Below are 27,219 nucleotides of genomic sequence, written 5' to 3'. Positions count from 1 at the left end.
TTTTCATCACTGTAACCAAAAAATTCCAGAGTTCAATAAAGTGATCCAATAAATACCAGTTTCATTAACTCAATAAAAACACTCTGAAAACCTAGTAAACACTGACCACTATTTTAGATGCTCCTAGGAATTCAGATAATTTTAGTACCAAGTGTCCACACGCCTAAGGACCCCTCGTCTAATTAGGGAGAGTACAAAACACATTTACAAAGTTAAAAATTAGCCTGAGTTAATATAAGAGTTTTATTTACAAGTATGATAACAATGCCCCCACAACAACATCCAACATGTAACTAGAAGTCCTGGTTGCTGCAAAATGACAAGAAATGAGGTATTAGATATGGAATAAAAGAAACTAAACTCTCCACACACAGATGAAAGAGAATCCAAGAGATTCACCTGATACGTGAGTGACACTAATAAGGAAATTCAGCAAGATTTAGATTAAGATCAAAAAACAAAAATCAATTGTATTCCTCTGTATCAACGACCAACTAAAAAAAAAAATAATAAGATTCCTTTCACAACAGCAACATAAAGTATTAAGAATGTAAGCCTTAACCTACCCAAGACTGGCTAAGACTGAAATGGGGACATTTAAAAATTTTACTAGAAGACCCAGAAAACCTAACCAAATGGGTAAATATATCATCTTAAGAATGAAATGACAAACCTATACACATTTATTTTCCTATTAATATATAATTCAGTGCAACTCTAATCAAAACGCAGAATTTGGGGGAGGGGCAAACAAATACTGAAATGATTTTTAAAATACGAATTTTCAAATGGACAAGGTGAAAAATTTATCAACCAGATATTTAACACACACAACAAAACCGTTGTTTTTATAACATAAAAACATAATAAAACATAAATAAAAACATATAACAATAAAACATAATAAAAATCTGGCACTGACAATTTGACCAATGACCTAAAATAAGGAAGCCAAAGCAAAGACCCATACATGTGGGAATAAAGTGTATGGTAGATATGCTATCACAAATCAGAGAAAGGATGGATTACTTGACAGATGGTACGGAAAAATCCATTCACTCTATCACAAATAATAAAGTTGGATCTTTCTACCATTTATAAAAACTAATGTTCAAATTGAGGTGCCTGCCTGGCTCAGTATGGTGAAGCATGTTACTCTTGATCTTGGGGTTGCAAATTCAAGCCCCACATTGGGTGTAGAGATTATTTTTTTAAGTATCTTTAAAAAAATATCCAAATGGATTAAAGCCTTATGTGTGACAGGCAAAACTATAAAGCTAAGCAAATATGTAAGAATATCTTTGTGAACTGTGGTGAAGAGCGATTTCTTTTGCAAAGACCCAAAACCCACCAACCTTAAGTGAATAACTAATTGGGTTGACTGTATCAATTAAAGATTTCTGTTCAACAAAGTTCCACAGCACAGTTAACAGAGGGGACAGCCAAAAAGATTTCCAGTATCTAAAACCTGTACTTGGTTACTATTGAAAACTTCTACAAATCAGACAAGAAAACCAGAAAACCCAATTGAAAAACAGGCAAAGGATATGAATAGGTAATTCACAGAAAAGGAAAACCAAATGACTATTAAATATTGCACTTCACGTCTAATCGGAGAAATGCAATTAAAATGAGAAACAGCTCACATCCATGAGAAGGGCAAAAATTATCAAGTCAGAAATATCAAGTGCTCAGGAGGTGTGAGGTGGCTGAAAGGTGGAACAGAGTTGTGCAAGTGTGAAGTTGAATAGCCATTCTGGGGGGCAATCTGGCAGTATCCCATGAAATTAATTAGCCTATGGATGTACGTATGGGATCCCACTCCTGAGCAGAGTTCGACAAGACAAAACAAAGGTATTCTTGTTTAGAGTGGCAAGAAGTTGGAAAGGTAACCAACACTAAGGGGTGCCAATTATTACCAGATGGTCTTTCAGCAACAATCTACCCTCTCTACTGTGCATCAGGATGCTGGAGCTGGAACTCTATAAACTAATTCCCCGTTGCCAAGTGGCTTCCATTGGCAAAACCTAACAGGGAGGAGATTAGAAGAAAGAACAAGAAGGGAAATCTTCATTCCTGTTCTGCTTCCTGCTCGTGTCATTGACCTAAAAGAAAGAGTGATGGATTTGGTTGAACATGTCAAATTGCAAGGGACAGTGGATATACAAGTGTAAATAAAAGCCTTAAGCACTGCATATTGTTATTTCTCTATGAAGACCTCATCCTGTATACGTCTGTTCTGCTAAGTTAAAAAAAAAAAATGAATTAATAGATAGGGAAGCAAAGGACAGTTTTATCCCTTTCTATAGGTGCTATCTTTCTGATGAGTCTAAAACGCAAATGCCATCTTGTCTCTCCTATAAAGCCTCTGGATGGGTTCAGAATGCCCTGGGGAGCCAGTGGGCATGGGGAGAAATTCCTAATTCCTTATTAGAGCCTACCAGGTGTTGTATAAATCTGGCCTCCTCCTACTTTTCAGTATCATGCAACTCACTCCACCACTCACTCTCTTCCAAGCATCAAGCCTATTTATATAAGGCCATGCTGGCCCTCTTCCCCCCCTCATGGCTTTCCTCCCTCATCCCCATTTTCCCTTTACCTAGCTGATTCCTACTGAACGTCTAGTTCTCTAATCAGGGACTTCTGCTTCATACAAGGTGGATTAGTTGTACTTTTCCCTATTCCTCCTACTATGTAAAACCAAAAACTCTGCACATGACAGGTAAAGTAAACCTAAGAAGACTCAAGGTAGAGAGAAGATGGCAGACTGCCTAGGGACTTTAGGACCAGAGGAAAAACACAGTGGTAAGTTCCCTAAGTTTTCTTTTTGCCTTATACATTCCAGACTTAGAGCTAAAGAAGGTGGCAGCTACAAATGCCAATGAGCACAAACTAACACCAACCAAAGCCTGGCTGATCTAGCCAAGACGCCAGGAAAGGGGTAGCCCAACAAGACAGAGAGCCTTTAGACAATAACCACTCTACTCCAGCAAAACACCCCCGGGGGGAGGGGGGGGAAATGTAGCCCAACTCCCACCCATGCCATCAAATATCCAGTACGAAGCCAGGACTTTGATTCTCGCTGGTGGTAATAAGCTCCCTCTCTGGACACAGTGTCAGTGGTGACCACATGGGTAAGCCTGGACTTCCACCTCCTCACCCCACCTAGCAGCAGTCAAGTATCCCTTTCCTGGCCACTTGAGCGAAGGTCTAGAGGGGAACCTCAACTTCTACCCCCATCTGGCAATAACAAAGGTGGAGAACTCTCTCCCTTCTCCTGCTAGAGGGTAACAAAAGCAGCCAGACCAAAAATAAGGCTTAAATAAAACCCAAAAAGGCAGAGGAAGCACTTCAGGCCCAGGAAGAAGATTCAGTCTCAGAATGTAATACCCCAAATGGCCAAGGCTTCAACTGAAAATTAGTTGGAAGATGGCAAACTGAAAATTGTCTATCAATAGATACCAATTAGATAAAGGTCAGAATTACCTGACAAACTCTTAAAGGAGCCAATGTAAAAATGCTTCAGTGAGCAATTAAGAACACACTGGAAACAAACGAAATAGAAATTCTCAGTAAAGCAACAGAACATATAAAGAAAAACCAAATGTAAATTTTAGAACTGAAAAAATACAATAACCAAAATAAAATCTCAAAAGATAGGCTCAACAGCAGAATGGAGAGCAGAGAGGAAAGAATTGATGAACTGGATGATTATAAATTGCTCAATCAACACAGAAAATGGACTAGAAAAAAATTAATAGGGCCTCAGAGACCTAGGGTACTATAATTAAACATCTAACATTGATATCACTGGAATCTTAAGAGAAAACAGAGCAGGGCTGAAGTACTCTGTAAAATAATAGCCAAAATCTTCCCAAATTTAGCAAAAAGATGTAAGCCTAAATATTTAAGAAGGTTAGTAATTCCCAAATAGGACAAACCCAAAGAAATCCATGCCAAGACACATCATAGCAAATTCGTAAAAAGTCATCAGGTTAGGTCTCCATTAACTCCTACTTATTACCCTTCAGCACTCTGTTTAGTCTCCCCTAAGATGCTGTCCCATGGTACTTTGTAATTCTCCACCGTAAGACCCACTGCATTTCTTTCTTTCTTTTCCCTCTTCCCTCCCCCCTCTCCCCCACCTCCATCCCCCCCCCCCATCCTCCCTTCCCCCTCTCCTCCCTCCCTCCCTCCTTCCTTCCTTTCTTTTCAAGGGAGAACGCAAGCAGGTAAGGGTTAGAGGGAGAGGGATAGAGGGCATCTTAAGCAGGCTCCACACCCAGCACAGAGCCCAACTCCAGGCTCAACCCCACAACTAGAAGATCATGACCTGAACCAAAATCAAGAGTCAGACACTTAACCAACTGAGCCACCCACATACCTCAACCCACTGCATTTAAAATCCCTTGTTCAATTTCATCTTCCCCCACTAAACTATAAATTCCATGGGGGCAAGGATTTGGTCACTGTTAAACCCACAGCTCTTAACAAAGTACCTACCGGATAAAAAGTTGGTCCACTAGTTAATATCCAAAACATGAGAAAAGCTTATATAACCCAACACACACAAAAACAACACACAAATAATCCAATTTAAAAAGTGGGCAAAGGGGTGCCTGGGTGGCTCAGTCAGTTAAGCATCCAACTTCAGCTCAGGTCATGATCTCACAGCTCATGGGTTCGAACCCCACATCGGGCTCTGTGCTGACAGCTCAGAGCCTGGAACCTGCTTCAGATTCTGTCTTCCTCTCTCTCTCTCTCTCTCTCTCTCTCTCTCTTCCCCTCCCCAGCTAGCACGCTGGCCCCTCTCTCTCAAAAATATTTTAAAAAATTTAAAAACAAACAACATCAAAAAAAAAAAAAAAAAAAAAACACAAGAAGATCTCAACTCACACCTGTCGAAATGGCCAAAATCACAAACACAAGAAACAACAAGTGTTGTTGAGGATGTCGAGTAAAAAGAACTCATGCATTGTTGGTGGGAATGTAAACTGGTACAACCACTGTGGAAAATAGTATCGAGGTTCCTCAAAAAATTAAAAATAGAATTACTGAATGATCCAGTAATTGTACTGCTGTCTATTTACCCAAAGAAAATGAAACACTAATTCAAAAGTATATATGCAACCCTGTATTTATTGCAGCATTATTTACAATATCTAAATTATGGAAGCAGCCCAAGTGTTCCACTGACAGATGAACAGATAAAGCAGACGTGGTATATATACATACAATGGAAGAGTATTCAGCCATAAAAAAGAATGAAATCTTGCCATTTGCAACAACTTGCCGATACCGTATGATTTCACGCATATGTGGAATTTAAGAAACAAAAGAGACAAACCAAAAGAAAAAAAAAACCCTCTTAAATACAGAAAACAAACTGATGGTTACCAGAGGGGAAGGGGGAGAGGAATGGGTCAAATAGGTAATAGGGAATAAGAAAACATTTATCTTGAGGAGCACATAGTAATATAAAACATTGTTGAATCACTGTATTGTACACCTGAAACTAATGTAAAGCTGCAGGTCAACTACTGCGGAATAAAAAATTTTTTAAAGTTGCTCCATTAATACTTAACAATGAATAAATGAGTCTTAAAAAAAAAAAAAAAAAAAAAAGTCCTTTCCTACCTACCAATCTATTTCTCCCTTTTCTGAAACCTGTTCCAGAGACTCGCCTCTTGTTCAGCTGTAACTGCTTCCAAGTTGGCCTGCCCTTACCTTATTAGTTTGTAGGATTCTTGCATGAAATGCAGCTGGCCAGGCATGAAGCAACAGGTAGGCATAGGAGCGAATTGCATAAACAGGGGAATACTCCCAAGTCTGAAACCCCTTCCCATAGATGAGGTAGTGTGTCTGAAAGTACAAAACAGATAGGTTCCGGGTTAAATTGGCCAGAGATCCTTGCTAGCAGGTTGCAAGTGAAGTTTCTAAGCAAAAACATTAAAGAGACAAAGATACACAAAAAATGCTGACATTCTCAACAAGATTTCCAATAGATAATCAAAATGACCCTATAGTGAACAATCTTAGGACATTTTAAATTCCACAAGACTGTTTGGTCAACGTTAAAAGCTTGAATTTTACCCTCCACTTTTTTTTTTTTTTTTTTTAGTATTCATTAGCCAAAACAGACAAACTCTAAATCTTACCTTGTCCTTAAGCTACCTACTCTAAACATCCTTTTTTTAAAATGTAAAATAGGATTAGAAAATTTCACCTCTAAATTTTCCGTAATAGGAAGTCAGCAGACTTACAAATGTGTAAATTAAGAAATAGCAGAATAAGCATACTACTTAGTAGCTTTTTTATTTTGGCAAACATCAGAGTAACTTCAAAAGCTCAAAGCAAGTAGTTCCTTCTAGGGACTGGGATTTGGCTATACGAGCAATGGAACAGAGAGCTACTTTTTTCCCTTTAAGTTTCACAGTTGTTGGTTTTTTAAAAAGTATCTCGAAGTATTATTTTGATTTAAAATAATTTTTTTTTTAATTTTTTTTTTCCAACGTTTTTTATTTATTTTTGGGACAGAGAGAGACAGAGCATGAACGGGGGAGGGGCAGAGAGAGAGAGGGAGACACAGAATCGGAAACAGGCTCCAGGCTCTGAGCCATCAGCCCAGAGCCTGACGCGGGGCTCGAACTCACGGACCGCGAGATCGTGACCTGGCTGAAGTCGGACGCTTAACCGACTGCGCCACCCAGGCGCCCCTGATTTAAAATAATTTTTAAGAAAATTACAAATTACGTCTTTTTTGCAAGAAGCCCAATTTCCTATGGCCTTCAACAACTGATCAGCTTAGAATACAAAATCATCAGGGGTGCCTGGGTGGCTCAGTCGGTTAAGCAGCTGACTTTGGCTCAGGTCATGATTTCGCGGTCTGTGAGTTCGAGCCCTGTGTCGGGCTCTGTGCTGACAGCTCAGAGCCTGGAGCCTGTTTCAGATTCTGTGTCTCCCTCTCTCTGACCCTCCCCTGTTCATGCTCTGCCTCTCCCTCTCTCAAAAATAAATAAAACGTTAAAAAAAAATTAAAAAAAAAAAAATACAAAATCATCAGCTTAGAATACAAAAGTGAAAATAAAGTTTACTACCAGTCACACGTGTGTATTACTTGTATCTTGATTGGCAACAAGGCCCCAAGCAGTGAAACTGAGAACAAGAAAACTAAAGAAATCACCTACTGGTTCCCAGTAGTTGAAGGTTTCATCGCAGTCAGAGATGTTGCTTAAGAGAGCAGCACATAACCTTGCTGAGAGCAGACACTTGAAAGCAGTAGATCCCTCAGGTGCCCAGACTTGTCCTGCTTTGTTCCCAGACAACCTGCTCAGAAGTAAAGAAAAGATGCCTCAGCAAGACCCAACAACTAGAAGGCCTAAAACTGGACAGAAACGACAGGAATGGCAATGGTATCAAAGCACACTTAAGTAATTCACCTAACAAGTTAGTTGTTCTGAGTAGAAATAAACAAGGGATGAAGAACTTTATTAATCTTAATTACTCCTTCCAGTTCCTACTTTTAAGGGGTAAGCTCACTCATACGCTTTAATTCATTGTATCCATGACACTCCTTGAAGGCCAGAAAGCCCTCATTTTCCTTTTCTTTCTTAACAAGGTCATTACTTTCCACGGCTTTACTCATCTCCCCCTTGTTCAAATGCACAGAGGCCTAATTTGTGCGAAGCACATAACCTCCTCCGATTCCGTATGTTGGCGGCTCCGTTAATGCAGTCCTAACCCGCAGTGCCCCGGGAGAGACGGCTGCAGGTGCTGGAGGTTGCGGGGCCCACACTTTTAGAGCAAGGGGTTAGGGCTTTGGGGGCAATGAAGGAGACTGTGAGACACAGCCAACAAAGGTATGCTCTTCGCTCTTGCCAACGTCTCCCACAGAGGCTCTGCCAACTCCAACACCACGACGCCAGCCCACTGTGGGCCTGGGCCAGCAAACAGCCTTGAAGCGACACTCCAGGCTTTCTTCCCGAGCAAAATGGGACCCATGGTGGGGGACCCGAGGCGGCGCGAACACCAGACGTGACCCGTCCAGGAAGAGCAGAAGAACCTGGGGGAAAAAGCAGCCTGGCCGCACCCGCGCCGCGGGGGGAGACCCTCCCGAGGACAGCCCCGCGCCGCCCTGCCGCCACGCCCCCGCCGCTCCCGCACACCTACTCGGTCCGTGGCTCCGCGCCGCTCGCCTCCCGGCTGCACAGCAGCTCCCGCAGCTTGTCGGCGGCCGAAACCGTGTCCCCGCCGCTGCCCCCGCTCCCCTTCAGGCGCTGACGAGCCCCTCGGCTCGCCATGGCACGGGTGGAAAAGGTAGACTTCGGCTCCCTACCAAAGTGGCGAGCGCGCAGACATAGCTTTGGCTGGCAACGGTGTCCGCCGAGGGACAAAAGTCCTTGACATGCGCAGAAAAGACGGAATTGTAGCGTTACTGGGCCAATTGGGGCAAATCCTAAGTAGAAAAGAAACGAGAACTGCGACTTGACTTTCACAACCGTAGCTATCCCTTCAATATGTTTCTAACTCTGGCTATTCCTCCCCACTCCCCGCCTTCCTTCACTTTTCAGCACAAGTGGAAAGTAACCAAACAACTCTACAGAGCACGCAGAGCTATTTATTCAGTTAAAGATAACAGGGCAGCTGCAGATGAAAGGGGAGGTCCTTAAAAGGTCGCAGACACCTTGCCCTTCTTCTATTTTGGTGACATCGATAGAGACAACCTGTAGCTAATTATCTGCTCCATAGAGACGAAGCCGTAATGGCAGAATGTAAAGAAAAATGAAAGCCCAAAGAAATTCTGTGCCACAAATGCAACGAGACAGGCACTGCCATTGCTACCACAGCAATTCGGTAAGCATTTTACACAATTCATCCATTTCCAATATAATAAAACAATCTTGCTCTTATCAATAAGTAAATTATAGTAAGTAATTGACGCCCAAGGTTGCATAGCTAGGAAATGGTGGAACCATATTCCAGCCCACGTCTGCCTTATTACAAAGCCCATACTATTCCCACCAGGATGAGGTGAAAGCTCCTGATGTCAACAGATGATAGCACACCTGTGACTCCCAGGGGTTATTCATCTGTTCCTGATACCCTGCCCACAGAGTTCTATCCCATCCTGTGGACCTCTGTACCAGTAGCAGAAATGGGCCTTACAAGAAATGTTAAAGGGACTTCTGTAAGTGGAGGGTAAAAGCCACTTTTGAAGTATGACAATTATGAAAGGAAAAAATTTCATGAGTAAATGCAAATACAGCAAAGGTAGTAATCACTTATAAAGCTAGTATGAAGGCTGAAAGACTAAAGTAGTAAAGTGAATTATATCTAAAAAAATTAGTTAGGGAGACTCAAGATAAAAGGCTGTAAAATATGCCAGTGTATACATAAAACGTGCAGGGAGAGTAAAAATTAAGCTCTTTTAGGTCTTTAAACTTAAATGACCATCAAGTTAATATACATTGCTGTATACTAAGGATGTTAGATAGAGGGAGTGCTGAACTTGACAGGGTCCCAGGTTATTATTTAATACTAAAATTATTGACAATGGCGATTGATCATAGTGCTCAATTCCCACAGGCAAGTATTAGGTACCAAGTTCTGTCACCGCAGCCTAGTTGTATCTCCTACAGAGACCTCTTCTCATTTCACTCCAGTGCAGGTCCCTCCCTGCCCCTTCCTAGGAGTGCTAGGATAGCATCCTAACAGGGGTCTCCCATTTCAAATTCATCCTATACAACACTGTCCGGTTAACTTTTTTCAAAGATTTTAATGTTTATTTTTGAGACATAGAGGCAGAGCACAAGCTGGGGAGGGGAAGACAAAGAGGGAGACACAGAATCTGAAGCAGGCTCCTGGCTCTGAGCCATGTGCACAGAACCCGAGATGGGGTTGAACTCAAGAACCGTGAGATCATGACCTGAGCTTAAGTCAGACGCTTAACCAAATGAGCCACCCAGGCGCCCCTATCCAATTTTCAAATGCACTATTCTGTGTTGCCTCCTTAATCAAAAATTACCAGTTTTCCTATTGCCTGCCAAATGAAGTACACTTTATTCTAGCATTCATTTCTTACATCAACTAAATCTGGCCCTAACCTACTTTCCTGATCTAATCTCCCACTACTTCCCTATACACATTTACATTCCAACTAACTAGCCTGAAAAGTGCCCCAGATGCTTCCTTATCTGTACCTCTGCCTGGAATGCAAGTCCTCTGTGGGGAAATAGGATCTACTTACATAAATAGGTTAGAAAAACGCTTAGGGCATGAAAGCCACCACCACGGAGTGAAAACGCCCTAAGATAGCTAGTAAGATATTGTAATGGGATCACGAGTAACTTGTTATATACTTGCAGGAAATTACATTCCATCTGACATCAATATACTATTATACTTTGATGACAAACTCCACTTGCCCCCCCAGACCCTTTGCTTCTTACACACACAAGTTAATCATTACTATCTGATTGTTTTCTTCACGTTTACCACATGTGTAAGATCTTGAGCGCTCAATAAATACGGAGATGAAAGGCCTGTTTGGGGATCTTGTCTCCTCCTGGATGTTAGCCTCTCTTGTGTTCAATTCTGCATCCACTCTCTTGCTGGACAAGAGAGAACTCCAAACTCATAGTCTGTGACAGTCCTCCTTGCCTAACAGTCCTCCTGTCACATCGCTACTCTTGTTTTAAGATCCAGCTCAAATGCTACCTTGTCCATGTACTAGGCACCATTGGGGATAGAAGCAAGCTATAAATCACATTACCTGCCCTCTATTCATTTATAGTGTATGTAGAAAGCTAAGCAATAAATGTATCCATAAAAGATCTTTGTTCTTTACCCCACTCCCCAAACTGTTATGCCAGTTTTCCCATCCCCGTTAATGATACTCTGTTCTTCCAGATCAAAAACCATAGTCAGTCCTGCTTGATTCCTGTTTCTTCAGCCCCACACCCTTCACCCATGCACATGTAGTTCATCAGCAAATACTTTTAAATATTACTCAACCCAACAACGTCTTACCATCCTGGTCCAGGTCACCATTATCTCTGGTTGTGTTACTGTAATAACCTCCTAATATGTTTCTTGGCTTCCATTCTTGCCTTCCCACATGTTTTTCTCCAAATACAAGAATAAGACAGTTATTTCCTACTGAGTTTACAATATAAATCCAATCTGTGGCGACTAACTATTCATTAACAGGAACAACCATTAATTAATATTAGAGTACTCCATCATTCTGTAGAGTCCTGGGCTGAGCCAATGGGCTGAGCCAATCTCCCAGTGTCTCTTAGAGATGCTTGTAACAGAAGGCTCCAAAATATAGGAGGACTAAGTTTACAGTTGAGAGGCTACTAATGAAGAAGACTAGTTTGGAAGAAAGAACAATGGCAGAAGGAAAATGGGCTTTAGAGTCAGACCCAAGTGTGAACTCTAGTTAATCTGACATTAACTAGTTCCATGACTTCAACAGTAGTCAACCATGGAATAAATATTATAATAATACTAATACTAATTATGGAGCCTTTCAACTTACCCAAGCTAATAAATGTTGGTCTGACTCCAAAAACCACTCTAGTAAGTTGATGTAATGATGTAATACAATAGGGTTAAAGGAAGAGGAATTAGCAGTGTGGAAAATATAAGACACTCAAATTCTACTGCATCTTCAGCAACAGAGCATCTAAAGTACAAGACAGTTTTGTTGTATTTGTTTTCCTAGTCATTTTTCAACATCAAAATACTGTAAACTCCAAAGGTCACCAGTCACATTATAGTCTGTTAAGTTTTTTTTTTTTTTTTTTAACATTTATTTATTTTTGAGACAGAGAGAGACAGAGCATGAACGGAGGAGGGTCAGAGAGAGGGAGACACAGAATCTGAAACGGGCTCCAGGCTCTGAGCAGTCAGCACAGAGCCCGATGCGGGGCTCGAACTCACATACCGCGAGATCGTGACCTGAGCCTAAGTCGGCCGCTTAACCGACTGAGCCACCCAGGCGCCCCTATAGTCTGTTAAGTTTAAGTGACAGAGCCACAAGTTTCTTTTTTACTTTTTAATATTTTTAATTTCTTTTTATTTTAGCGAGACATAGTGCATGAGCAAGGGAGAGGGGCAGAAGGAGAGAGAGACTCTTAAGCAGGCTCCATGCTCCACGTAGAGCCTGACACAGGGCTCGATCCCATGACCCTGGGATCATGACCTGAGCCAAAATCAAGAGATGGATACTCAACACTCAACCCACTGAGCCACCCAGGTGCCCTGAGCCACAAGTGTCTCTAGAATCAACCAACACTGGCCAAAGTCACAAGGTTAAAGATTTTACAAAAAACACAGTTCAGAAAAGACTACTAGTTATAACTTGGTCTTTTTCATTGGCATCTGCACCCATACCCACAGCCACGGGGATCACTCTGGAAAAATGAATTTACTAAACTACCGAGGTATTACATGTAGTCTTTGCTGAATCTCTTTCCTAAGCTGCAACTGCATTGATGACACCTGTTGCTGGGGGAGGGCTTTGTCACACGTCTGGTAAGTCAATCTATAGCAGAGACTGACCTGTTGAGTCTTTGGATGCTGAAAACGACTGAGGAACTGTATGGATATGACAGTGTCCCGGGACACTGCTCGGGCCACCGTGTGAAATTCTAGTTCATCAAATCCTTTCTTCTCATCGAACCAAAAACTAATATCATGAACATAGCATGGAGGATACAGGGAGTAGCTTTTAAAGGGTTCTATACTCCCAGAGACAAAATTTTTCAGGAAACGGTGATCAAAGGTCCACAGCATCCTCCAGTCAGAGATGCCCCAGACAAGCATGGCTAGTAGGTCCAAGTTCATAGACACAAACATAAAACACTGGTCTTTGTGCATAATGCCTGTAGCAGATGTGACGACAGACCCAATAATCAGAGCCTTGGCACAATCTGGGCCAAAATTAGGACGCTTCACATTAATAATATACTCTTTGCCATTTGGTTGAAAGACAAATTCCACTGAACTGCTCGGCTGAGAGCCCTCCAGCAATGTGTGGGTGAGAAGGCTATCAAGAAAACCCTTCAGGTGCTCCAGCAGTGACTGAAGACAACCATCCTTCAGATTTTTATTAAACCCGATGACAAATAAAGTCTCATGAAATGCTGGCATTGTGAAAGGCAAGATGCGGCACTTCCGAAAGACAGGTCCGCTGAGGATGTGCAGGGAACCTGGGACAAAGTCTGGTGCTTGGATGACAGCCTGAACATGAACTAGGAGAGAAGGCCTAAGGCAGACCGTGGTTCGGCCATAGCTTTCTTCATGAGCTTCTTCCTTACTGTCGCTTCCTGGATCCTTGAGAAGGCTAAGTTCTGAAAACAGCGCCAGAAAGTCCTCCATGTCTTGTGTTGTCCCATCAGTCAGGGACTCAGAATTTGAGTCATCTTCACGGAGACTAATCCAAAAGGCAGCTGACAGAATGTCACAGTTCCAGGAAGTGAGAGCACTAGTGCTTCCCTGTGGCAGCAAAGGGAAGGGACACTTCAGCCTTTTTAGAGGGAAAACTTTGCCCAATTCCGCAATGAGTTTCTCATTAATGGTTCTGACAGGATGACATGAAGGTGCTTCTAGGAAACCTCTGTTTAAGCACACATAAAAATAACTTTTTAAACTTGAAACAATAAAGAGTTAGAATGGATCTAAAATTAAAAGCACAAATAGCACAGAAAAGAATTATCTTTAAGGTGATCCTGAAAGCAAATAAAACCATCTACCATAATAAATAGAGATATCACGTGCTTCAGACCTCTGACAGCCACGATCCCGATGATATACCACAAAATGTGACAAATTTTCATTCTAAAAAGGTTTGTGTAGGGCCAGACTGACAGGAATTCATAGCATCAACATCATTAACAATTTATATTGCATCCATTCAATATACGGTTGCCATCAAAGCAACGGAGATACAACTAGAGACAGAAGTAACTTCTGGTAAAACAGCAGGTTACCTGTTCAGCTTTCCTACAAGTGCTTCTGGTTCTGGAAAGGAAAACCACCGGCCACCCACTTTGGTCCTGAAGATTCTGGGCTGTGAATCTTCAAAGGGTAAGCTCTGGGTGAAGATATGGTTCAAAGCACCTTCTACATGAAAGGACTTATCTTGACTCCTGGCAAAAACAGTCACCAAGTATGGAGTCAGTGAGTCTTTTCTCTTTCTTTCTCTTCTTTCTTTCTTATTTATTTATTGCCATTTTTTAAAAAGCAAGTATCTCTAGGGACCAAAGCAGGAAATTGGTAGGGGAAAGTCTGCCTATGAGATTTTTTTCATTATTAGTGAAAGAAATGAAAAAGGCTCAGACCTCTGTTATTACTTACCTATATCCAGTGCACTTGTACCCTGGCACAGCCTCACAGCTGAAGGGATGCACGTCACTTAAAATGAATCCCCCCAGAGCTGCCATGGCAACTACTTGCCAACTGTTATGCCATTCTCTTGTGGGCTTATCAGCAGGAGTCCCACCTTGTCCTCTACACAATGCCACATAGACTTCTCCTTCCGGTGCGAGAACATCTTTACAGCTAACGGGGAGGAGGACACCAGCATTTTATCAAAACCAGTTTAAATTACCATAGGAAATAAGCTGTATACACATGCTTTGGCTGTGAAATAATTAAAATCCTATCATATCTATTTACAAAGGTCCACAGACTTCAAACCTGCAAAGGAAGCAGCTGGAAGTAAGAATGTAAAATCACTGTTCAACTCATAACTGATACTGGTGGCTGACCAGGGTATTATCTGGCTTTGTATCTGCAGTGTTCATCATAAACAGGTCATAGAAAGGTCAATATCTGCAAAGTTCCTATACACGATTCATTTCCCAGTTTAGAGAGTTGTTCTTGTAAATTCACTTCCCTTCCTATTAAAATTCTATACTTCAAATACTAACTTAAAATCTTGGCTCTGTGAAAAGTTTCTTGACAACTGTGACCTCCCCCCACCCCCAGAGACCTCCAATAGTATCACGTTTTGGTAGAATAGTGTAAAGCACAGTTTTTAGTTCACGATAATTTGAGGTAGTTACCATTAATATCCTATCCTGTTGATGGATGAAGAAGCACAAGTATGTAAGGATCAAGTAAGCTTACCCCAAATCACACAATTACTAAGAGGTGGGTGGGGATCTGAATCCAGGCAGTTTGGCTCCTAAACCCATGCTTTTAGCCATTACATTATACTGGCTACCGTTATTTTGCATTATCCAAAATAGGTGATCCTCCCCTTACAGGCCCAACTACTATTTGTACTTTTATGTAACCTTCAGGGTTATATGCCTGCCCTTCCAACTAGATTGTGGATTCCTTTGGAGCTTTATTTTCTCTCTAAACCCATCATAGTAACTTACACACGTATGCCTTATTTCCCAAACTAAAATGTTTCCAGTGCAGTAACTATGTAATGTACATCTTCAACATGTTACTTGTGAGTGCTCTCATTTCCTCACCTCTGGAAAAACTTGGCAAGCAGTTCCCTGTTCTTAGCAACTCCAGCTTTGCGTCCACAGTGAGGAAAATTAAAATAAATCCGATCAAACTCCCTGTGGTGCAGTTCAAAGGCATCTGCCAGCTGGGTGCAGTCCACACCAAAACGCACCTCAGTACCTGGCACGAAATACAGACAGGAAGATGTCTCAAGGCCTGAATCCCTCCCTAACGTGAACCGTACAAAACAACCCAGGTGGAAACCCACAGGCTGCTTTTAGGTAACCGGACGCTCAAATGCAATTAAACGCCCCGCCCATTCCACTTCCGGCCCGGCCGGCAGCGGGGCGGGGCTTCGCGGAGGGGTTTGCTTCGCTACCTCGCTCGCGCAGGCGCTGCAGATTCTCCTGGGCCACCGGATCTCCTGCCAAGTCGGCCGGGCGCTGGAGGCAGGTGGCGGTTACACTGGTGCTGTCTTCCAGGGTCTCGCTCAGTGCCGCGGCGAAGGAGAAATTCCCCTCCCCAACCAACAGGAGGCGCCGAGGGGCCATGGCCTCAACGTGCTCCCCTCTCGCGTGCTCCGAGGCGCCAGTTTCTTACGTCACTTCCTGTGGGGGGGGTGGTCTCCGTCGGGCCACCTCTTTTTGCGTCGCTGATTGATGATGCGCCGGCAGCGTCTAGTGGTTTTGACAAACTGGTACAGCGACTGGGAGGGAGGGGGATGAAATAGCTTTGAGCGCAAAAGTTAGACACGGACCACCCTGTCTCCTCATTCCGCACACCCTTAGGAGTGTCGCAATAAATGCCTTTTAGCCCGAGGCTGCCCTGAGCGACTTCGTCACATCTGCATGAGGTCACAAGCAATCACTAGCGCAGAGGGGCAGGCCCGGGGCGAGGCGAGTTCGGAGTGAAAGAAGCGCGGCGGGGCTGAGGTCGAGAGGTTGGGCTGTGTCCTGCAGGTTACTGTCAACAGAGGGTTTTATAGCAGCTTTCCACTCGTCCGAAATGGCTGCTGCTCACTCTCTCTGCTGCTCGGGATTTCTCCAGGTGCTTCTATCTCCTACCTTTTTTTCATTCAAGAAATACTGAGTGGCTGTTACGTGCCAGACCTTGATGGAGGCTAAACACATGGGTGAATAAGGTGTGGCCTATGATTTCACGGAGCTTGTAGTCTGGCGGAGACTGCACGGCAAAAGAGGCAATTCTGCTACAGCGGGAAGCGATGCTATGAGTGGAGTCACCGAAGGTTTTAGAACCTTACCGAGTTCTGGGATGAAGTGGAAAGATACCCTAAAGGAAGTGAATTTGAGTTGAAAGCTAAGGGGGAAGTGCACCTGACCTGGATAAAGAGAAGTGAAGAGACAGAAGGAACAATATATGGAAAAGATAGAGATGTGATAGAGAAACACATTAGTTGAGTTTGGCTGAAATGTAGTTGGAGAGAGAGTGAGTAGCAGGTGAGACTGAAGGGTTAAGCAGGGGCCAGGTCATATAGAACATCGTAAGCCATTTTAACAGCCTGAATCTTATTCCGAAAACAGTGGCCAGCCACTGAAAGATTTTAAATAGGAAGAGGACACAATAAGACTTTCATTTTCACACATTCTTCGTTCCTGTGGAGAAAGGATTGGAGAAGACCAAGGCTGACGGCAAGGACATCAAATAGGCAACTATAGCAATAATGGTGACAAGAACTGGTAGTGATCTAAACTGGAACTTGGCAGTGGGGATGGAAGTGAACTGATTAAAAAATCAGTTAAGACTTAGGTACTGAGTGGATGTAAGGGCTTGAAAGAGGAATCAGTCAAAGATAAGCCTCAGGTTTGGGGCCTAGACAACTGAGTGGATGGTGATGTCTGTCCTTATGGCCCCAAGGACAGTGTCACCTTGGTCTACAGTCTGAATACTAGGCTTGTCAGACTTTGTGGGACCAACTACTCTTTAGTCACCATGCTGTTTGTTGACATCAGTGCATGCATCTATCTTCACAAAGGCACGTAGTGTGAGGGCAACTACCTTCAAAGTTGCAGTATTGGCTTTGCCCCTACTTGTGGAAAAGTGGCTCGGTGGATTGTAACTCCAAAATCATGGCTTCCTGGCCATGGTGATCTGGATGACCTACATTCTTTCGTTGCTTGGAGAATGGGAAGTGCCGGGTTTGGTGATATCTCTTCCTTCAAAAAAATGGAAGAGCTGAATAAGATTTTCTATCACTGTCCTATGAAATCTTCAAACAACACAAGCCACTCAACATCAAAATGGTCTTCAGCGAAGGTACTGTCTTACCCCCAAGTCAAGGGACCACAGTCACCTTTTGGCCCAAAATAAAAATGGCTAGGCTTTTGCTTCCTCACAAAAAATTGAAATTCAGACATTAGTCATCTGATATGTGCAAAGCACTGTTGACTGGGAGGGCAGGTGTGAAGGGAGAGGGTGTGATAATAAGATACAGGTCTTGTCCTCAAGGGATGTACACGGTTTAGCATAGGATATTCAACACAAACTTCAACACACATTTGAAGAACACTAAAATACGGTAGAAAGTTAAAGATATGAGGATATCATTGTGTGTGAAACAAAGGAGAGAGAAGTTAACTTGAGGAAAGACATCATGGAAGAAGTGGCATTTGGCCTGAGTCCAGAAAGAAGGAAGCTATCACTTATTGAACATTTGTTGTGTTACCTAGTTTTCTAACTCTCACTTCTGCCTGTTCTCTTTGACTATAGCACTATTCTCTGTCCTTAAACTCTTACATCTCAAAATCTCCTGAACATTTACCTAGTTTTCCATATATATTGGGATACTGAAGGTTTTCCTCTTTTGAGGGTGCCATTCAATATACATAGCCCTCTGTTACTTTTGATTGAAAAGGTAGGTCAAAGGATTCATGGACCAGGAAGGAAAGAAACAGAACCACAACTAAATTGGGAGAAGAGCACAGATCCTTAGTAAGGTGTGCTTATGTTATGCTTGGCTGTAGGTGAGAAAGGGATGAATGCCTTTTCTGTGCCCTAGTTTATGCAACTATCTTTTCTGTTTTTGCCTTTTCCCAGAGACAAGCCCTTGCCTATTTCTTTGCAAACCCACACTATGGCAGCATCATTAATGCAGACGGCCATGCTGAAGTGTGGACAGATTGGAATAGTATGTCCAAGTTTTTCCAGTATGGATGGAGATGTACCACTAATGAGAATACCTATTCAAACCGTACCCTGATGGGCAACTGGAACCAGGAAAGATATGACCTAAGGAATATCGTGCAACCCAAACCTTTGCCTTCCCAGGTAATCTAAGCTTCCCCTGTTTCCTTCCGTTAACAAAAGAAATACCAGTGGCCATTTTAGAGGTAGGAATCTGGTAACTTCCTTGCTGAGATCTCTGAGGCTTCTCTGTTCATTGAGGTGGTTGGGAGTGGATAGCAGTCTTCAGCTGGAACTCCTATCATATTTTACTATGAAGTAGAATATTAAAGTAATAAAAGAAGGGGTACTCTTTTTCTCTTGATTCTCTTTGACTTTATTCATCAACATAAATATGTGTCTTCTGACTCAGGCTGTCTACCTGCATTTCATTTATCTGCATCTTGCCCTGGAATCTTTCCTAAACACACAAACCCATAAAAGACATGAAAGTTAGTAGAATGTAGACTGACAACATATAGACCTCTAGTCAATCCAAAATATAATAGACCCCATTAGGATTCATGTCATTGTGTCCTTTATTTCCCAGTATTAGGTGTAGACTCCTGTATTTTTAATTGATTACCTTTTCTTTCCAGTTTGGACACTACTTTGAAACAACATATGATACAAGCTGTAACAACAAAATGCCACTTTCAACACATAGTAGGTGGACTATTCTTTACAATCCTTGTATTCTCAGGACCTAACTCAGGGCCTGGAACGTAGAAGAAACTCTGATGAAAGTAAACTGAGTGAGTGAAGAAGTGAATGACTGAGTGAATGATTTCTTTCTTTTGTCAGTTCTGACAGGACTCCCTAGACTTCCTTCTCTCAGAAATAAGAGTGAAGCCAATTACTAAGGCTCCTCGTTGTTGACTGATTCCACTTGACCTTCCTTCTCTTTTCTCTTCCCTCAGGATTTAAGCGAGAGCCTCACTCATTCCCAGGACATCAACCTGAGCTGGATCCTCCTGGATACAAATGCACAGAAAAGTCAACTTATATGACTAGCTACTCAGACCCTCAAATTGGGCATGACTCTGCATGTGTGTGGGATCCTAATAACTGCCGACTTAAGGAGCCAGGATTCTAAGAAGGAATAAGAGGCTTCATTTTTCCAGAATAGATTGTAGGAGGGAGCATATTCTAAGCACAACTAAGAATCTAGCTGATGAGAGCACAATTTCACAATCTGAATAAAGAAAGCACGGAGAATATTCCCTACCCCCTTTTTTGTTTGTCCTAATCAAGATTTAAATGTCAAATTTAAGTTCGTTGCATCTGCTCTTAGGTCTACATTACGAGGTAGTAGGAGAAGATTCAAAATAAGTATTTCAAATCTGCAACCACTTTGCTCTTCCCTGCCTTCCATTCATGGCAGACCTGCAAAATCCAGCATAAGGTTATGTCTGGCTAGATGCTTCCTGAATGTGAGCCTGGCATTCACAGTCAGTGTAACTTCTTTGTGACCTTAGTGAACATCTCCTCTTAAGAACTAGAAAAGGAAAAACAACTTTTTAAAAATATTATAGTGAATTTAAAACGTGCAAAATTAGAATAGTCTAGTGAACTCCCATCACCCAGTGTGCACAATTTGACCAGTCTTAACTATTCCTATCTACTTTCTCTATTTTTTTAAATTAATTTTGGAGCAGATCTCACAAATTATATCATGTTGTCTGTCAAGATTTCAGTATGTATCTCAAAAAGATAAAGACTGTAGGTTTTTTATTCCTTCACAGAGACCATCACAGAAACCTCCTCATCAAACAAAGCTGAGTTTCTAAGCCTGCAGCAAACAAGAGCAAGTTGACAAAATCTTGGAGAGAATTCAAAAGGGGAATGTTGTGAGGGGTAGGGGGTATCTTTAGAGACTTGGGGTTACTTTAAGATGGGTCTTGCAAAGCGGGAACTGGTAGGGATTGAGACAAGATTTGGGACTAGTCCAGGGTTAGTGTGCACAGGGAGGAAAGAGTCTACATTTTAATACAGTTAAACTTACCAATATTTTACTTTTTTATTTTGTTTCCTGTTTATTATGACAATATAACATATGGGAGAGGTCTCCCATATATTTCCTCCCAAACCTTAATTATTTTATGTTACAGACACAGATATGGAATTTACATCATATGTGTATATGTATATAGTTAGGTCGTAACTAAGTTTCATCTTTTTCTATGTGACTGTCCAGTTTTCCCAGCATTAATTATTGAAAAGACCATACTTTCTCCACTGCTCTCCTGTGCCATTTTTATTGTAAATCAACTGTGTATACTTAGACCTCTTGCTGGCTATTACATTCCATTGGCCTGTCATTGCATATGCTAGCTTAGCCACAATGCCTCTCTATCATAATTATGATAATTTTGTAAATCTTAATATCTAATAAATCAGATAATTTCACCTTGTTTTTCTTCAAAAGTGTGTTAGTTATTTTTAACCCTTTGCAGTTCTATACAAATCTTAGGATCAGCTTGTCAAGTTTCACAAAAAGATACTGGTAAGGTATTGGTGGAAACTGCATTGCATTGTTGAATTTGAGTTATTCTGTCTTATTAATTCTAATAATTCATTGGTATGTGTTCTTGCAATATTAATAATATTTGGCACGTGTTTTTGCACATATATGTGTTATATATTCTATTCTGTTTCCTGTGTATCCAGTATGTTTTTTAATTTGTGGTAAATATATATATAACATAAACTTACCATTTTAACTATTTTTAAGTGTACAATTCAGTGCCATTATGTATATTCACAGTGTTGTACAATTATCACCACTGTCTATTTCCAGAACTTTGTCATTATCCCAAACTGAAGCTCTGGACCAATTGAACATTGACTTCTCATTTCTCCCTTCTCCTAGCCCCTGGTAACCATTGTTGTACTTTCTGTCCCTGAATTTCCACTTATATGTGGAGTTATGTCACATTTGTCCCTTTGTGTCTGGTTTATTTTGTTTAGTATGTTTTCAGGGTTCATCCATATGATAGCATACCTTCCTTTTAAGACAATAATATTCCATTATGTATTTACTACATTTTGCTTCTCCATTCATCTGGTAGGGATACTTGGGCTGTTTTCACCTTTTGCCTATTGTGTGTAATACTGTTATGAACATGGGCGTACAAGTATCTGTTTGAGTCCCCACTTTGAATTCTTTTGGGGATACACCCAGAAGTGGAATTGCTAGCTCATATGGTCATTCCATGTTTAACGATTTGGAAATGCCCAACTGTTTTCCACAGTGCCCGCGTTTTTTTTTGCTAGTGTCCTACTAGCAATACACAACAATTCTAAGTTTGCCACATCCTTAACAACATGTAGTTTGTTGTTTTGGTTTTTGTTTTTATAATAACCATCCTAGTGGGTGTAGAATGGTCTCTGTTGTGGTTTAGATTTACACTTCCCTAATGGCTAGTGATCTTGAGCATCTTTTCATGTGCATTTAGCTATTTCTTTGGAGAAATGTTTATTCAAGTCCTGTGCCGTGCCCATTTTTGAATTGAGTTGTTGGCCTTTTTGTTGTAGGAGTTCTTTATATACTCTGGATATTAATTCCTAATCAGATATAGGATTTGCAAAAATTTTCTCTACCATTCAGTGGATTGACCTTTCACTCTCTTGATGGTGTCCTTTGATACACAAAAGTTTTCAATTTTGATGAAGTCCAATTTATCTTTTTTTCTTTTGTTGCCTAAACTTTTTGTGTCATATCCAGAAAATCATCACCAAAGTCAATGTTATGAAGTTTTTTCCATGTTTTCTTCTAAGATTCTACAGTTTTCACTCTTATAATTAGATCTTTGATCCTCTTGGAGTTAACTTTTTTTTTTGAAAGAGAGAGAGAGAGGAAAGGAGGGGTAGAGCTAGAGAGGGAGAGAGAGAATTCCAAGCAGGCTCCACAGTGTCAGCTAAGAGTCAAATGCCAGGCTGGAACCCATGAACTGTGAGATCATAACATGAGCTGAATCCAAGAGTCAGACACTTAACCAACTGAGCCACCTGGTACCCTGAGTTAACATTTTTTTTTTCCTGAGAGAAAAAGAGGTGGGGGGGGGTGGTCAGAGAGAGAGGGAGAGAGAATCCCAAACCGGCTCTGCACTATCAGTGCACAGCCCAATATGGTGTTCGATCTCACAAACCATGAGATCATGACCTGAGCCCAAATCAAGAGTCAGATGTTTAATCAACTAGGCCACCCAGGCGCCCACTGAGTTAACTTTTTCTATGGTAGTAAAAGTCCAACTTCATTCTTTTGCAGGTGGATGTCTAGTTATCTTAGCATCATTTGTTGAAAAGACTGTCTTCTCCTTCCCCTTTGAATGGACGTGGTATCTTTGTCAAAAACCATTTAACCATATACATGACAATTTATGTCTGGCCTCTGTATTCTATTCCATTGGTCTATATATCTATTTTTGTGGTGATACCACAGTGTTTTTGATTACTGTAGTTTGTAATAAATTTTAAAATTGGGAAGTGTGAGTCTTCCAACTTTGTTCTTTTTATTTATTTTTTAATTTTGAAATTTTATTTAAATTTTAAAGAGAGAGCGTGAGCGGGGGAGAGAGGCAGAGGGGGAGAGAGAGAATCCCACCAAGCAGGCTTCACACTTAGCATGGAGCCCGACACAGGGCCTGATCCCATGACCCTGGGATCATGACCTGAGCCAAAATCAAGAATCTGATGGTCAACCAACTGAGCCATCCAGATGCCTTTGTTCTTTTTAAAGATTATTTTGGCTATCCAGGGTCCCTTGATATTCCATATGAATTTTAGGGTAAATTTATCCACTTCTAAAAAATTATTGAAATTTCTGTCGGGATTGAGGTGAATCTGTAGATCAGTTTATCTAGTATTGATATATTAACAATATTAAGTCTTCTAATCCATGAACATGTGATGTCTTTCCATTTATCTGTGTCTTTAATTTCATTCAGCAATGTTTTATTGTTTTCAGTGTGCAAGTCTTTTGCCTTTTTTGTTAAGTTTATTCCACAATATTTATTTTATCCTTTTTTGATGCTATTGTGAATAGAATTGTTTTCTTAATTTCCTTTTTGGATTATTCTTTGCTAGCATATAGTAATGTAGCTGATTTTTGTGTGTCGGTTTTATATCCTGCAACTTTGCTGTATTTGTTTATTAGTTCTAGAGGCTCTGTGTGTGTGTGTGTGTGTGTGTGTGAAATCTTTAGGGTTCTTTACATGTAAGATCATGTCATCTGTAAACAGAGATAATTTTATTTCTTCTTGTCCACTTGCAATGCTTTTCTTTTTCTTGCCTGATTGCTCTGGATAGAACTGCCAATAATATATTGAAAGAAGTGGTGAGAGTGGACCTTCGTGTCTTGATCCTGATGTTAAAGGAGAGACTTTCAGACTTCACCACTGAGTATGATGTTAGCTATGGGTTTTTCATATATGGTCTTTATTTTGTTAATGTAATTTCCTGTTATTCCTAGTTGAGTGGGGTTTTTTTAAGTTTATTTATTTATTTTGAGAGAGACAGAAAGAGTGCGAGCAGGGGAGGGGCAGAGAGAGAGAAACAGAGAGAGAGAGACAGAGAGAGAGAGAGAGTGTCAAGCAGGCTCCACACTGCCAACACAGAGCCCTATGCAGGGCTCAGTGTCACGAACTTTGAGATCATGACCTGTGCCAAAATCAAAAGTCAGATGCTCAACCGACTGACCACCCAGGTGCCCCCCTAGGTGAATGTTTTTATTATGAAAATATATTTAATTCTGTCCAATGTTTTTCTGCATCATTTGAGATTATCATGGGTTCCCCACCCATTCTGTTCATGCGGTATATTACATTTATTTTTATATGTTGAATCAACTTTTCATTCCAGGAATAAATCTCACTTGGTTGTGGTATACAATCCTCTTAATATGTTGCTGAATTCAGTTTGTTAGTACTTTGTTGATTTTTGTATCAATATTCACAAGAGGTATTAGTCTGTAATTTTCTTTTCTTTTAATGTCTTTTCTGGCTTTGATATCAGGGTAATACTGGACTCACGGGATGAGTTAAGAAATGTTCCTTCCTCTTCAATGTTTTTGAAAAAGTTTGACAAGGATTGGTTTTAATTATTTGTTTGGTAGTGAACCCATACCATCGGTGAAGCCATCTGGTTCAGGGATTTTCTTTGCTGGGATGTTGTTATTGATTCCATCTCCTCATTAGTTATAGAAATATTCATATTTTCTATTTCCTCATGATTCAATTTTGGTAGATTGCTTCTAACAAATGTATTAATTCTACCTAGATTTTTTCTAGGAATTTATCCATTTAATCTATGTTTTCCAATTTGCTGGCATACTATTGTTCATAGTATTCTTATAATCCTTTTTATTTCTGTAAAATCTGTAATAATGTATGTACTTTTTTTCTGATGTTAGTAATTTGATTTTTCTCTATTTTCTCAGCCAGTCTAGCTAAAGGTTTGTCAATTTTGTTGATTTTTTCACCAGAACTAACTTTGGGTTTCATTGATTTTCTCTATTGTTTTCTATTCATTTTATCTCTGCTCTAATCTTACTTCTGTCCGTCTGCTAGCTTTGGGACAAGTTGGCTAGTTTTTCCTGGTCCCTTGCAAAGTAAAGTTAGGCTATTGATTTGAGATCATTTTTCTTTTTTAATATATGTGTTTACAGCTGTAAATGTCCCTCTTAGCACTACTTTCATTGCATCCCATGAGTTTTAATATAAAATGGGTTTTCTTTCCCATTTATCTCAAGGTACTTTTAGATTTCTTTTATGATTTATTGCTTAATCCAATGGTTGCTTAAGAATGCATTGTTCGGGGGCGCCTGGGTGGCTCAGTCGGTTAAGCGTCCGACTTCGGCTCAGGTCACGATCTCACGGTCCGTGGGTTCGAGCCCCGTGTCGGGCTCTGGGCTGATGGCTCAGAGCCTGGAGCCTGCTTCCGATTCTGTGTCTCCCTCTCTCTCAGCCCCTCCCCCGTTCATGCTCTGTCTCTGTCTCAAAAAAAAAAAAAAAAAGTTAAAAAAAATTAAAAAAAAAAAAAGAATGCATTGTTCAGGGGTGCTTGGGTGGCTCAGTTGGTTGAACATCTGATTCTGGTTTCAGCCCAGGTCATGATCTCACCGTTGGTGAGTTTGAGCTCTGCGTTAGCTAGGACCTGTCAGTGCAAAACCTGCTTGGGATTCTCTCTCTCTCCCTCTCTCTCTGCCCCTCCCTCTCTCCCTGTCTCTCAAAATAAATAAATAAACTTTAAAAAAAGAATGTGTTGTTCAATTTGTGAATTTTCCATTTTTCCTTCTGTCATTGATTTCTAGTTTCATTTCATTGTGATTAGAAAAGATATTTTGTATGCTTACAATCTTTTAAAATTTATCAAGACTTAGGGAGCCTGAGTGGCTCAGTCAGTTAAGCATCTGACTCTTGATTTCGGCTCAGGTCATGATCTCACCGTTCATGAGATCAAGCCCCACATCAGGCTCCACACTGACAGCAAAGAGCCTGCTTGGGATTCTCTCTCTCCCTCTCTCTATCCATCCCTCCCCTGTTCATGTTCTCTCTCTCTCTCTCTCTCCCAAAAATAAATAAATAAATAAATAAATAAATAAGAAAATTCTTAAGGCTTGCTTGCAGCCTAATGTATGGTTTTTCTTGCAGAATGTTCCATGTACTGAGAAAAATTGTATAATTCCTTTGTTGTTAGGTGGAGGGTTCTGCCACCCCTTTGTAATTGCCTCTAACTCCCCACTGTCCAGCCAAGCTGCAGAGAACATCCCATACGGCCCTTTATAGATGTGTGCAAATTATCCACATGCTGAATTTCTGGCTAATGAATTAATGGTATATCTAAATTGACTGTTGTCCTCAAGAGTGACTGTGCTGCCCACCCATCCACAAGCAGTGCCTGAGGTTCTATGTTGCCTTATCTCTGCTAATACTTAGCATTAACCAACTTTCTATTTTTTGTGAAGCTGACAGGCATGTAAAGTAGTGGTTCTCAACCGGGAACAATTTTACCCTTCGGGAGACAGTTGGCAATGTCTAGAGACATTTTTGATTGTGACAAAGCTGATATGTCTACTATATCCCCTGAGCAAATGCCAGGGGTGCTACTAAACACCCTACAAGGCACAGAGGAGCTCCCATGACAAAGGATTATCTGGCCCCAAATATCACCAATGCAATATTGAGAAAGCCCATTGTAAAATGATAGCTTATTGTTGCTTTGACTGGCATTGCACTGACTGCCAATGATTTTCAGCATTTCTTTGTATTGCTTATTAGTTCCCACTTCTGTACATTTCCTTTGTACAGTCTTTGTCCACTTTTTTTTTTTTTTATTGGAGCAGCTGTCCTTTTCTTGGTTTGCAGAGGTCCTTTGTATATTCCTGCTACCAATGCCACTAATCTCTTATGAGTTTTAGAGATTAAATACATTTCCCTTTCTGTCAGCTTCTGTGGAGGATTAAAGATGGTCACAAATTCTTTGACACTCCTCTCATTAAAAGGTGGAAGTCTATGCCCCTTCTTTTTAAACGTAGACAGACTCTGCAACTGCTTTGACCCCCAAAAA

General features: G+C 41.0%; 3 protein-coding genes across 7 annotated transcripts in view; 1 reads left to right on the top strand and 2 right to left on the bottom strand.

Annotated features, from left to right (window-relative positions):
* The window catches only part of ALG9 (ALG9 alpha-1,2-mannosyltransferase), a 100,379-nt gene extending 91,484 nt beyond the window's left edge, over window positions 1–8,895 (bottom strand). Inside the window, exons 1-3 of one of the 4 annotated variants that reach the window (XM_049613615.1) lie at window positions 8,170–8,895; window positions 7,188–7,326; window positions 5,728–5,862 (exon numbers count right to left, since the gene is read on the bottom strand). In XM_049613615.1, coding sequence (XP_049469572.1) covers window positions 5,728–5,862; window positions 7,188–7,326; window positions 8,170–8,300 — 405 coding nt within the window. In that variant the 5' untranslated portion in view covers window positions 8,301–8,895. The remainder of the gene's footprint in view (window positions 1–5,727; window positions 5,863–7,187; window positions 7,327–8,169) is intronic. The other 3 variants (XM_049613634.1, XM_049613625.1, XM_049613610.1) reach the window with 3 other exon arrangements.
* A 2,870-nt stretch (window positions 8,896–11,765) lies between these two features.
* FDXACB1 (ferredoxin-fold anticodon binding domain containing 1) lies at window positions 11,766–16,144 on the bottom strand. Its single transcript, XM_049613519.1, has 5 exons — window positions 15,851–16,144; window positions 15,495–15,651; window positions 14,365–14,568; window positions 13,998–14,156; window positions 11,766–13,624 (listed from the first exon to the last, which is right to left on the bottom strand). The coding sequence occupies exons 1-5, from the start codon at window positions 16,020–16,022 to the stop codon at window positions 12,442–12,444; spliced, it is 1,875 nt and encodes a 624-aa protein (XP_049469476.1). The 5' UTR covers window positions 16,023–16,144; the 3' UTR covers window positions 11,766–12,441.
* Window positions 16,145–16,293: 149 nt separating this feature from the next.
* On the top strand, window positions 16,294–19,871 carry CFAP68 (cilia and flagella associated protein 68). 2 transcript variants are annotated; one of them, XM_049613541.1, is made up of 4 exons: window positions 16,294–16,518; window positions 18,526–18,756; window positions 19,251–19,317; window positions 19,572–19,871. In XM_049613541.1, exons 1-4 carry the CDS (start codon window positions 16,477–16,479, stop codon window positions 19,745–19,747), a joined length of 516 nt encoding a protein of 171 aa, XP_049469498.1. In that variant the 5' UTR covers window positions 16,294–16,476; the 3' UTR covers window positions 19,748–19,871. The 2 variants fall into 2 exon arrangements, with proteins under 2 accessions (XP_049469498.1, XP_049469489.1); XM_049613532.1 differs by having other exon boundaries at window positions 16,294–17,745.
* The last annotated feature ends 7,348 nt before the right edge of the window (window positions 19,872–27,219 follow it).

The sequence above is a fragment of the Panthera uncia genome, chromosome D1 (assembly GCF_023721935.1).
Source record: "Panthera uncia isolate 11264 chromosome D1, Puncia_PCG_1.0, whole genome shotgun sequence".
NCBI classification, from domain to species: Eukaryota; Metazoa; Chordata; class Mammalia; order Carnivora; family Felidae; genus Panthera; species Panthera uncia.
This window is presented reverse-complemented; position numbering and strand designations above follow the sequence as displayed.